This window comes from Sphaeramia orbicularis, chromosome 21 (assembly GCF_902148855.1).
Source record: "Sphaeramia orbicularis chromosome 21, fSphaOr1.1, whole genome shotgun sequence".
Lineage (NCBI taxonomy): Eukaryota > Metazoa > Chordata > Actinopteri > Kurtiformes > Apogonidae > Sphaeramia > Sphaeramia orbicularis.
Genome location: NC_043977.1, coordinates 2,495,382 through 2,509,057, shown reverse-complemented (window position 1 = coordinate 2,509,057; position 13,676 = coordinate 2,495,382). Strand labels below are relative to the sequence as shown.

Below are 13,676 nucleotides of genomic sequence, written 5' to 3'. Positions count from 1 at the left end.
TCAAATCCAATCCAGTTTTATTCATATCGCACCAAATCCTAACAAGAGTTACTTCATTTTTCCACAATATTTTTCATTGGTATTTAAGTTTTATATTGAAATGTACACAAAGTAAATAATAATATACATATTGGACATGAATCAAAATGACATAAACACTCATACACACATCCATTCACACCATGTAGACTTGCACCAAATGATATTTAAATATACATATATAAAGAGCATACATATATTCTTATGAACATGTGTACATATATGTAAAATAAGAATAATAAAAATATTAAAATACAGCAGTCACAATAATAGTAAAAATTAATTAATTAATTAATTAATTAAACAGTGATAATTTGTATAACATGTCTCTATTTTCCAGAGACCATAATGTTCATATACGGTTCCCATAATTGTACAGATTCCTGCAGTTTTCCTTTGGTCATATAAGTCACTCTTTCCAGTTCGATGCACTCTAATAGTTCTTTTATCCATTGCTTCATAGAAACAAAAGTTACCTCATGACACTTTCCATACAGAGCTGGAATAAACCAGACTGTCCACCTTAGATTTCCTTGAACTGATTCATTAGTTCAAGTATTTCACATGTTTTCTATTATTCTACTGGGAATAAAATGTGACTGGATGAGATCTGAAAATCATTGCATTCTGTTCTTATTACATTTTATGCAACTTTTTTGGAATTGGGGTGTATTCTAGAAATCCTTGACTCTTTGGGTGTATGAATCCTATCTTTTTCTGCTTAATGCTACTGTGTAACACATCCCCTTTTCCCTGATGACGCAGTAGTTTGGTTCCACTCCCGTCAGCTTCTCGGGGGTCGGTGCAGTAGTGGGTATTTGTTGCCTGTCCCTCCCTGACACTAACTCGGTTGCTGCTTGCTGTCACTTTCTTTTCTTCTCTAAGCCTGTGTGTTCTCTCTCTCCCTCCTCCCCTTCCCCCTTTCCCTCCCTGACCTTTTCCCCCTCCGTCCATCCATCCACCCACCCATCCACCCACCCACCCACCCACCCATCCATCCATCCATCCATCCATCCATCCATCCATCCCTTCTCCACTTTCCCCTTCCTTTCTTTTCTCATCCTCCTTATTTCTTTCCTTCTGTCACACTTATCCCCCTCTCTACCACCTTACCTCCCTGTTATCCATCTGATTGACCCCTACCCCCCACCCCTCCTCCTCCTTAACCCCCCCCCCCTTTCCCGGTGACTCTGTGGCTGCTGGTGTGGGCATGTGGGAACTGCCTGACAGAGTTTTGCATGCGCGGCCTGTCTAACTTTTATTCAGATTCAAAGAAAAGGATCCGTACATCCTACCAGAGTAAGTCGGGCCTTCCTAAAGGCTGGGGGACTGTGTGTGTGTGTGTGTGTGTGTGTGTGTGTGTGTGTGTGTGTGTGTGTGGGGCGGGGGGGAGACGCTCTGTTCGCCAAAGGGGATCCGGCACTGTTTTTGGTCGACCATGAAAGCACTGGAGAGTTAGCAGAGATGTTCCAAGAAGGAGGCGTGGCCTGAACGCTAAAGGACAAACTACGGAGATGATTGGAAGAAAAGTGTGTGTGTGTGTGTGTGTGCGTGCGCGCACACAGTAAGTCCAGACTTTGTATTTACTAAAATGCTTTAATTCCAATGTACTCAAATGATTTCAGTTTGATTCCATTCCTATAAAATGTTCAGTATATTCTGTTAATTTGTCGACAGAGTCCAAAGTACAAAACAGTTTCAGATGAATGGATTTAAATCCCTCAGTTTTAGTCCTGACCACACCTTTTTCTCTGTGCAGTGCATTGTGGGTATTGTTCCTGTTGTTGTAAATGTGTTGTTTCTCTGTGCAGGGTTCAGTGGGTTGTGCTGTTAGCGTTCATTTGGACTGAATGTGTGTGTGTCAGTGTTTATTGGCCTTTTTGTGTTTGTTTGTGTATTTTTGTACAACTGCACCAGGAGTCAGAACCAGAGGAAGAACTATGGGTTTACTGTTCAGGTACAATTCTTTTTGTTCAGTGAAAAGTGTAATGCTTTGCCAAATTAAAAACACTTCCTGTATTGGCAAATTACATTTAGTTAACTTCCAGCCTAACTTCCATTCCCACTACAATATATTAAGATGAATAATTATACAAAGCCATTTATATTGCAAAAGATTTGAATTTAAATCAAGTTGGAATTGAATCTATTGAACTGATGATATTCAGTCTAATGATTATACAAAACAATTGACACTGCAACAAATTTTAGGTTAAATTAACTTGGCATTTAGTGTGTTGTACTTAAAATAGTAGTTCCATTCAAATCAAGCATTTAAGTTTAATACACTTAAGTTTTCATGACTCATTACTAAAATTTTTTAAGGCAACGGGTTACCTCAGATTTTTAAGTAAACTCAACTTATCTGGTCTTACAGTGTGTGTGTGTGTGTGTGTGTGTGTGTGTGTGTGTGTGTCTCAGAACAGGAAGTCATATTTCTCAGGTAGAAACGGCCTCTCTTCCAGTCATGTCCAAGCGTCTGTCCTTTGCAGCACAGAGCCACTCCTTTCAGCCTGTTAAGTAAGGGCACTTATGAATAATATATGATCCATTTGATGTATATTTTAACTGGAGTATAGTTAGCGGAGCGAATAAAGCCTTGTTGGTCCGCTGGGCTGAGCAAAACTTTATATATGTCCTTTTAGTCTGTGATTACAGGCGAATTATTGATTTTATCCAACAATAAAGCTTTAATCAGAGCACTTTCAGTCATTTGCACACTGTGTAAATGATTGAAAGGAAATTTGCATTGAAGAAGTTTTTGCTGAAAACACTAACTGGGAGAATTAATTTAATTAATCTGAATTTTTTCAACTGTGACAGCTCAGCGAGGCTATTAATGAAGCCATAATGAATACAGCTCCAACACCAGGTTTTTTGTTTTTTTTCTCCCTAATATGGAAGGGAACAAGAATTGGAAACTGCAGTGTTTGACGAGGGAGTTTTGGTTCTTGTTTCCTGTGCTCGGTGCATGCCATCGAAGATTGGATTGATCTTGTTCATATTTGTGTGATTTTGGTTTTGATGGTGTCTGCCACTTCTTCATGAGATTTGCACTACATGTTTGACTCATCTATTTATGCACACGCTGACCTTTCAGTTCAATTAGAACTCTAAAATAGATGCTGATGTGAAGTGAACAGATGGTAGTGCAGGTCACATCAGGTTTCAGTCACTCTGGCCCTGGAAGACGAAATAGAACACAGGTGTCAAACATGTGGCCCGGGGGCCAAATCCGGCCTACCGAAGGGTCCAGTCCGTCCCAGTCCGTCCCAGGGTCCCAGTCCCTGGGGATGAATTTGTGAAACACACAAATTACACTAAAATATGAACAATCCTTTTATTTCAAGTTCCACATTCAGACCAGTTCAATCTCCAGTGGGTCAGACCAGTAAAATACGATCATAATAACATAGAAATAATGACAACTCCAATTTCTTCTGTTTGTAAATATAAATATTTTCATATATTTCCACTAAAACAAAGATTAATTTAGCAAGAAATGTGAATAACCAGAACAAATATGAACAACCTGAAATGTCTTAGGAGAAGTATGTACAATTTTAACACTATTCTGTCTGTTATTAAATGTTTTGTGTGTTTGTAGATCCACTGTGATCTGTCAGTTATAATGTACATGTGGAAATGATAAACTGAGGCAGAATATTATTAAAATTACACTTATTTTTTCAGTTTGTTCATGTTCTTCACATCTTTTGAAAAGATAGTTTGTAGATGTAAACCTGTTCATGAAGTAAATTTACTTCTTTCACTAAAACATAGAGAAAAGTTTGGAGTTGACATTATTTATGTATTATTATTAGGGCTGGGCAAGTTAACACATTTTTACCGCGTTAACGCATTCATTAAATAACGCCAACAATTTTTTTCTCTCCAGTTAATGTCGTTTTATTCTAACTCCTATTCTTCTGCTTGTGTGCGTGTAGCGATTAGCTGCAGATAGACAACAGGTTTAACAAGAAAAGACGGATGCACAAAACTTGTGTCCAAATCTGTTCCTGTAGACTCACTGTAAAACTGACACATACAAACAAAATATGTCTGAGTTCTGTTCACTGCCTTAGTACATTTACATGGCATTATACATTTAAATGAATGGGAAAAAGATCGCTAGGTCAATGCTAACTTGAATGGGAAAATCCATAGACACGCTAATGATTAGCATTTACAGATTAATTTAAGATTTACAACGTCTTTTTATCCAGAAACAAAGGTTCACATCAGAGATATTTGATACTATTCATTGTTCCAACAACTGAACAGAAAATACTCACAGGCAAACGTTTTTGGGGCCATACAAACAGAGTGAAAGAAACATGTCTGTTAGTTCCTTCTTATGTCTGAACTGACTACGGGAACACCACAAGGACAAAATATACATTAGTGACACTTCTTCCCACCACTAGAGGGCCCCCTTTGTTTACTCTGAACACCTGAACATCACATATTATTGGGCTTATTAGTATTAGTACTGATTAGTGGGACTAAGACTCCTGTCAATCACTCACAAGTGGAAATAAACATGTGTGGACATAAACATGTGTAACAGTAGCGGTCTGTTCCATGGACATTTTCATTGTAAATGTCTTCAGATGGTGGTGGGGGGGGGGACACAGGTGTTTGGAAGCACTGACATGTGCAATTATTTTTATCAGCGCAGTACTGCAGTCTGAAATATCACTGAAAGGAAATACACACTGTTGATGCCGGCAACCCCCAATATAACTATGCGATTAATCATGATTAATTGCAGAAATCCACGCGATTAATTGCGATTAAAAATTTTAATCACTGCCCAGCTCTAATTATTCTGTTATTCTTAGACAGGTTGGGCCCACTGCAGATTAAATGTAGCTGAATGTGGAACTGAACTAAAATGAGTTTGACAGCCCTGGTATAGATTATGAGAAAGAGCAAAAATTGATCAAATCTCAAATATTAGAATGGATTTGTTTCCCGATTATATGATGTAAGGACATAATTGAGTGTTTTAATGCAGAAATGACACACTAAAGGTATCTTCCGTTCTTTTCGGGGTTCAGCGTGGCTCATACCAAACCACTTGACTTCCTCTAAACCTGTGCGACTCCTGTGCTTAATGTGAACTGACAGGCTGTGTTTAATCTGCCTCCTCTTCCTCCCTCTTCCTGCCGTCGGCGCTGACAGGCCTTACTGAACTCTCTGACAACCAGCAGTCCGTCGACATGGAGAGAAGCAAGTCCCCCACCTCAGGTAACCTGCTGCCACACATTCACACCTGACACCACACACCACCCAGTTCACCTTCTGTGTGTGGGATTTAAACAAACAAACCTTGTGATTGGCACTGTGAAGCTTTGCTGGGATGCTGCTGTTTTTCCTGGATGCAGCCTGCGGACATGTACCTCACATCACCCCAGCATCTTCAACCGATGAGAATGGCACAAATCGCTGCAAATCCCTCCGCCGTTGACGAGTAAATGTGCGATAGTTATGTTCTCAGTGGTCGCTCCGGTGCATTTTGTCATGACAACATCCAGCCAGTTTTCCTTTGTTACTATAATGACTGTAATTTTCCTGGTTTTTTTCCTGTTTCTTTACGTCTCTTTCTCTTGCGTCTCCAACTCCACTACAGATCTGTTGGAAAGGCAGTGTGACATGGCAAAAGAAGAACAAGTAGGCATGTTAGCAGTTCTGCTGTCAGCAGGTGTGCAGAGATACTGACCACCCAGACCACTTTCATATGTGGTCCTAAGTCTGACCCAGACCACTTTGATATGTGGTCCTAAATCTGACCCAGACCACTTTCATATGTGGTCCTAAACCTGACCCAGATCACTTTCAAATGTGGTCCTAAATCTGATCCATATGTGATCTTTTCCAATGTGACTTCAGTCTGAACGTCCAGGTCACATTTATTCGACCTTTACATCATTGAAATGCGACAAATGTCCCAGTTGTTGGTCCCAGGAGGAGGAGCGGAAGAAAACCAGATTTCCTTCTGTAAACACAGTGTGTGTCTGCGTGGTCATGTATTCCATCAGGACCTCTTTAGTGCATGTGGGTCACTTCAGGACCTCTTTAGTCCATGTGGGTCACTTCAGGACCTCTTTAGTCCATGTGGGTCACTTCAGGACCTCTTTAGTCCATGTGGGCCACTTCAGGGTCACATTCAGTTCAGACTCAGAACTGATAGAAGTCATATTTAATGTGGAATGTGAACCAACCACAAAAAAGTCAGATTTCATCCCAAAATGGGAAGAGTGCATCAGCGCTGCTGTGAACGGAGCCTTAGCGGACTTCATCATATGTGTAAATGGTCATATGTGTAAATGGTAACATGATTCAAAGTGGATCGTTTGTTCTGAGGTGGGGTCACATGGTGCACAGAAGGGGCGGGACTTCGGCTCTGTTGGAATGGACACAGGATAGTGATGATGTCAGGTGGGAATGCATTTCCTGGTGTACAAAGTTTAAATGCTACTAATTCTGGTGGATTTTTAATGGGTGATACAACGACGATAATTCAGAGCAGGAAAAACCATAAGATCTGTTCAGGAGTTGTTATGTTCTCCTCCTCACCTGCCGAAAAACTACAAATCTGCTGAGTGATAAGATAAGATTCAGGGTTCGTACGGGTGCTTCAGATCCTTGAAAAGTGCTTGAATTTTAGTTGAAGTGTTTGAAAGTGCTTGCATCTATAACTCTGGGATGTGATTTCTTTATTTATTTTCCACATTAACTCTGCTAGGTTAGATGGCGAGCCAAAGGTACTTACAGAGAGGTGATACATTTAGAAAAATCAAACTTTATGTCAAAAAAAGGAGAAAGAAAATTAGCAAATACTACAGCGGAAGTGATTAACAACTATCCACAGCTATGAGGGTCTAACTGGGTTAGGCGTTACGGTTAGGGCAATTCTGTATTTTTAGAAAACACATTTGTTCTGTTTGAGTAGAAATCGTTCTTATTCAAACAGAATTTACGGGGACATGTGCCACTAACTAACCAATCAGAAGCATGCTGTAGTCCATGCTGTATTCGTAGACACTGCCAAATTTTTTCTTAATCTTTGTCTCAGTGCGAGTGTGTCTGAAGAACACCAAGTGTCTTCCCTTTTTTTGGATCAAACTTTGTGTTCTCCTTTAATTTCTACATTTTTGCTGTTTTGAAACATTATTTTAGACGTTTTTAGCATAATACAATTTACACATCAGTGTGATAAATAGAGATAAAATAATCCTGTATTCCTGTAGATATATATTTTACCCCAGTGATAAGGTGCTGTGCAGGAAAAATTAGAAAATTACCCTTAAAAATGTTTGAATTTGACCTCAAAAAATGGTTACGAACCCTGAAGATAAGATGCTGAAGTGAACATCATACTGACTGTAGTATATGCAGGTGGTTAGATATTATTTACATACGTAGATATTATTTTCCCTCAAAGTCAGTTGAGAAGCCCAATACTTGGTGTCAGACAATATCTGCTACAGTTAGTAAAAATATTGATCATTGGTAAAATGTCTTTTCAATGCCAATTAATAGAGCCCGACCAGTCATAGTGTTTCACCAATTTATCAACATCAGCCAATTTGTAGCCGATGTGGCCGATATATATTAACTTTTTTGCTGCGCGGAGATTCTGTCGCTCACTGCTCCTGTGTGTGTGTGTGTGTGTGTGTGTGTGTGTGTGTGTGTGTGTGTGTGTGTGTGTGGTGTGTGTGTGTGTCCGTGTGCGTGTGTGCGACACGGAGAGTCAGACGAACAGTAAAGCGAGTTAGTTTCACTTTCACTCCTGCTCGGACAATGACGCTATCACCCCCACACACACAATCACATAATCACGGAGCTACTGCTAATCCCCCTGCTCCGACCCTGACCCCCCCACCCCCCACCCCCCACCCCACCACCACCGTCGAAAATCACGGACCGCTACCGCGCGCTCTGACAAAGATGGACCACTAACACACCCCCCCCACACACACGTATTCACCTCCCACACACCCCCATGTCCGTGCACTTCCTGTCTCCCTCACAGTTTCATTCTGCAGACAGGCCTGGGTGTTAATAGTGTAGGGGAGACTGGGGACAGTTGTAACACGGGTCAGTTGTGACTCTTGCTATTGTTCCAATCAGGATCAACTTAGGACTCACCTAATTCACTCTGCACATGCTCAGTTTAGTCCTAAGTCCACATGGGCAGTAGTAGTGCTGTGAGGCAGACACATCCACATTTGTGAGTGAAAACAGAATTGTGTGCTCAGTCAGATTTTTTGCTCTAATTGTTTTTGTGATTGCATAGTTTGCATTTGAAAGTTGTGTCAATTATATTTGTGAGATAAACAAAGATTTATGCAACTGTTTCTCCACCTGTCCACAGTTATCTAATATCAGATTATTATATCCTGTGGAGATCAGTGTTCTTATTTCATATATTGGCCAATATATCAGTTATCGGCCAATATCAGATATTGGCCGATATATTGGATATCGGCTTTTTTTAGCCCCCAATATCAGTATCGGCATTGGCCCCAAAAATCCCATATTGGTCAGGCTCTACTAATTAATCAGAAATGGTACTAATTAGAGTACCATACATAGAAACTAACTTGCTTTATTGTTCGTCTCACTCTATGTGTCGCGCACACACACACACACACACACACACACAGGAGCAGCGAGCGACAGAATCTCCGCGCAGCAACAAAGTTAATATATCGGCTACATATTGGCTGATGTTGATAAATTGGTGAAACAGTATAATTGGCCCGATTAATCAGCCGGCCGATTAATCGGTCGGGCTGTAGTACTAATACAATGGTCACAGATCTCACTCAGGGGATGGACTGGTGTGTCTCTGTAACTGGTTTAATAGTCTACAGTTGTAGTAGTAATTTATTGGTCCATTCAACAGAACATGATATATACATACATACAGTTTGGATTTCTATATTAAACATGGGTGAAAAAGTGTAGAAGCAGAAATAACAGTTTATTTATACCTACTCTATTTACAAAAAGGAAAGTTCCAGAAACAAAAGATAACAAGATGGTGCAGTTTCAAACAATAATATAATATAACAAATAATATAATGTAAGCAAAATCTGAGATTCAGACTGATAATTGGCTTATTTTATCCTAATATTTTATGTTTGTTGAATACCTTAGTTTTAAACATCCTTTTAAATGTAGTGACTGACGTGAATGTTTTGAATTCTTTATCAAGGTTATGCCATAATTTTACTCCAATTACAGTCAGGACACGAATTCTGTTTTTGCAAGTTTTACGACTTTAATTTTGTTGTTAGATTAGATTTGAATACATTTATTTGTAACTATATTTGTGCAGTTGAATTCATTTGTGTCACTGCCAAAACTTTTGACCCAAACTGTAAATATACCTATAACCTGAACAGTCATCAACCGTAATGAAAGCATCGGAGCTAATGCATATTCTTATAAGAGACAGAAGGGGTCCATCACCTGCAGATAATGACGTTAACTCAGCTTCGTCATCTTTAAATCAACACTTAAATGAACACTCTTTTGTCGTCAGATCAGAGCCGTCCTCGCAGGTCTTTAAATATGTATCTGTATTACCCATTAAAAGTAAATAATTGAAACCCTCTGTGCACTGCTGTCAGTTAAATATTTGTTGGAGAGAAAAGCAGTGCTTGACTCGTTTTAGAAAAAGGCTGTGGAGGGAAATCGACATCGGCTCCGTGGAGAGGAATGGTGTGATGAAGGACATAAGACGAGTGTCCCTGATGTTTCCAGTTGATGTTATATTTATGATCTTGTCGCCTGCATCGCTGGGGTTTCTGGGTCACACTTTGGAAATACTGTATAAGGAAAAGAAGGAGAGAACAGGGAGAATGGACAACAAGAGAAATAGAAATGTGACGGGGAAGCAGAGATAAAGGCCTGGACATGCATGGGTTTAGACCAGGGTTCTCACACTCCTGTTCTTTCAGGTTCCACATTCAGTCTGATTTGATCTGCAGTGGACCGGACCAGTCAAATAAGAACAGAAGAACCCAGAAATAATGACAACTGACAATTTATGTCTGTATTTTAGTGCAAAAAACACCACAAAATTATGAAAATACTTACTTTTATAAACTATCCAAACAAAAAAGATGTGAATAACCTCAAAAAAATGAGATTTCTTCAGTAAAATCAGTGTAATTTTCTCAGTCTTCTTCCTCCACTTCTCATTAGTCCATGTGCATTCTGGATCAGATCTCCAAAGACACTAAACACTGAGGAACAGGAAGAAAAGAGTTCAAACTGGACTGAATTTAATACAGACATTTCAGGTTGGACACATTTGTTCAGGTTAGTCACATTTTATTGGTACAGGAGAGTTTGGAAATGGAAAGATTGTCAGAATTTAATGGTATTTTTTGCACTAAATAAAGTTGTCATTATTTATAGGCGTAGTGTAATATTTTTTTCACATCAAACCGAAAAGAAAATCTGCAGCCATTCTTTTGTGTGGGTTCTTCTGCTGTTATTATTTGACTGTAGATCAGATTGGTCTGGATGTGGAACCCACACTAACATGAGTTCCACAGCCTGGACTGTGGAATTTTTGCATTTTGTAAATTCATCCCAGGGGCCGGATTGGAACCTTTGGTGGGCTGCATTTGGCCCTGGGGCCACATGTTTGACAGCCCTGGTTTAGGATCTGTCACGTAAAAACGCTTGGTTTCAACAATGAAAGGTCAAAGGTAAAGAGTGTCAGAAATAGAATCTCTTTATTGTCATTGTACAAGTACAATGAAACTGAGGTAGAATTCTCTAGTTTAGTGCAAGAAATTACAAGGCACGACAAATGACAGTGAGAAGGCACACTTATTTACATTAGAAAAAATAAAAGATAGAAGTACAACCAGGAATGTTTGTAAAAAATAAATAAATTATATATATATATATATATATATATATATATATATATATATATATATATATATATATACACATATATATATATATATATATATACACATATATATATATATATATATATACACACACACACACATATATATGTATGTATATATATATATATATATATATATATATATATATATATATATATATATATATATATACAGGGTGGGGAAGCAAAATGTACACTGAACATTTAGTTGTTTTTTCTCAGCAGACACTACGTCAGTTGTTTTGAACCCAAACATATACTGATGTCATAATCATACCTAACACTATTATCCATACCTTTTCAGAAACTTTTGCCCATATGAGTAATCAGGAAAGCAAACGTCAAAGAGTGTGTGATTTGCTGAATGCACTCGTCACACCAAAGGAGATTTCCAAAATAGTTGGAGTGTCCATAAAGACTGTTTATAATGGAAAGAAGAGAATGACTATGAGCAAAACTATTACCAGAAAGTCTGGAAGATACTATTAAAGAAGAATGGGAGAAGTTGTCACCCCAATATTTGAGGAACACTTGTGCAAGTTTCAGGAAGCGTGTGAAGGCAGTTATTGAGAAAGAAGGAGGACACATAGAATAAAAACATTTTCTATTATGGACATTTTCTTGTGGCAAATAAATTCTCATGACTTTCAATAAACTAATTGGTCATACACTGTCTTTCAATCCCTGCCTCAAAATATTGTAAATTTTGCTTCCCCACCCTATATATATATATATATATATATATATATATATATATATATATATATATGTATATAAAATTTAGTAGGGCACTAGTATGACAGTAGTGCAGATGGTATTTGAAATAGTACAAATGACATGAGAAAATAAATATTGTAGAATAAATAGAGTGAAAGGATAAAATAATATGGAAGGCTGTAAACATTAGACAGATAGACAGTGTGTGCAGGTCTGGGCTTAAAGGCTACAGCGGAGGTCTGCTTTGTCCTTTAGGCTTTGTCTAAAAAAAAAAAAAAACTCTCTTTACAGTATAATGAAAGTGAATATAATTGAGTGATTTTGCATAAATTTGAATCGGTGATATACAGTTTCTCTCTCAGAACAGTGAGGAGCATGCGGCGTAGCGGTGTGGTTTTAATGTCCAGAAATAGCATCCCATCTGTGAAATGTGCCCGCAGAAGGGACCTGGTCTGAAAGTTTGAAACTCACTTAAGTCGTACGAGTTCAGAGAAAATGCGAAGGTGGAGGCAGAAGACGCAGGAGGACTCCAGATATGATCATGTAAAACTAAGCACAAACAGAGCAGCAGATTGGTGAATAATGAGACGTCGTTACTGGTGATCATTGATCCTAAACAGTGTGTGAGTGTCATGAGCAGGGCTGTGGTGCTGACGCTGTGCTGTGGAGGTAGATGTTGTCGTTCGTTCACGGAAACAGAGACATTGGGTCGTCTCAAAGAGGGAGGGTTTATTTGGCATCCGCAGGGTAAACAGAGTATTTGAGTCCACCTGAGGACCGGTCTGCATGTGGAGACCGGCGTTTTTATGGTTTCTTCATTGTTGTTACGTGTACGTGTTTATGTAAGTCGCAGATAAGTCCATGTCTTAGTTGACGCAGCTGTTTTCCAAAAGGCCTTGACACAATCTGCTCGGTTCCTGCTGTTATGGAGATTCGATTGTATGCAGAGCGCACAGCTAATATGAACTTCATACAGAGTATAAGTGTGTCCAAAGGTCACATGTAGTATAATATGGATAAATAATGACAATAAAAGTATAGATCCACAGTCTTTTACTATTAGAATGTGTTTTTTTTTTACACAGTCCCATGTTATGTCCGTGTTAAGATAGTCCATGTGCTGCCGTAAAGGGTCACAGACCATTTTCTACTTAATTTGGATCCAAATAACGTGTAACTCCTGTGTTCTGGAAGGTAAAAGGACTGTTTTTGTCAAGGAAATCAGGTGACTGGTACGTTCTCCCTGTACAGCAGGGGTCTCAAACATGCGGCCCACCAAAGGTTCCAGTCCGGCCCGTGGGATGAATTTGCAAAGTGCAAAAACTCCACAGATTCGTTTTAGTTCAGGTTCCACATACAGACTAATATGATTTGAAGTAAAAAGAACAACACAATAACCCATAAATAATGACAATTACAAATTTTCTTTGTGAAAAATTATGTAGAAAAAATTTAAGTGAAAAAAATAACATTACACTGTGACAGTATTTACATTTACAAAACTATTCTTTCACAATGAAATGCACATAAATATATAAATAAATACAAAAATGAACAACTCGAAATGTGCAATTTCAACAATATTCTGTCTGTTCCTAAATGTTTGGTGCATTCATGGATCCACTGGGATCTGTAGTTGTGTTCATAATAACAGATGTAACATTGTAGAAATTGTTCACATTTTAGTTCCAAACTCCAAAATTTTAACAATATTCTGCCTGTTCCCAAATGTTTATGGAACACTGTGTGTAAATGTACATGTATAGATTATAAGTCCTGGCAGAATATGGTTAAAATAGCACTAATTTTTCAAATGAAATTTCTGTTTTTTCAGGTTATTCACATCGTTTTTGTAAAATGTAAATATTTTCATAATTTAATTGGGGGTTTTTTGTACTAAAACAAAAACTTGGATTTGTCATTATTTATAGGTTATTAAGTCATTACTTTACTCGTTCTGGCCCACTTGAG

General features: G+C 38.5%; 1 protein-coding gene across 1 annotated transcript in view; it reads left to right on the top strand.

Moving 5' to 3' along the window:
* stxbp5l (syntaxin binding protein 5L) overlaps nucleotides 1-13,676 on the top strand; it is a 354,919-nt gene that overhangs the window by 260,481 nt on the left and 80,762 nt on the right. The window contains exons 20-21 of the mRNA XM_030125454.1: nucleotides 1,270-1,338; nucleotides 5,227-5,292. Of these exons, the coding sequence (XP_029981314.1) occupies nucleotides 1,270-1,338; nucleotides 5,227-5,292 (135 nt within the window). The remainder of the gene's footprint in view (nucleotides 1-1,269; nucleotides 1,339-5,226; nucleotides 5,293-13,676) is intronic.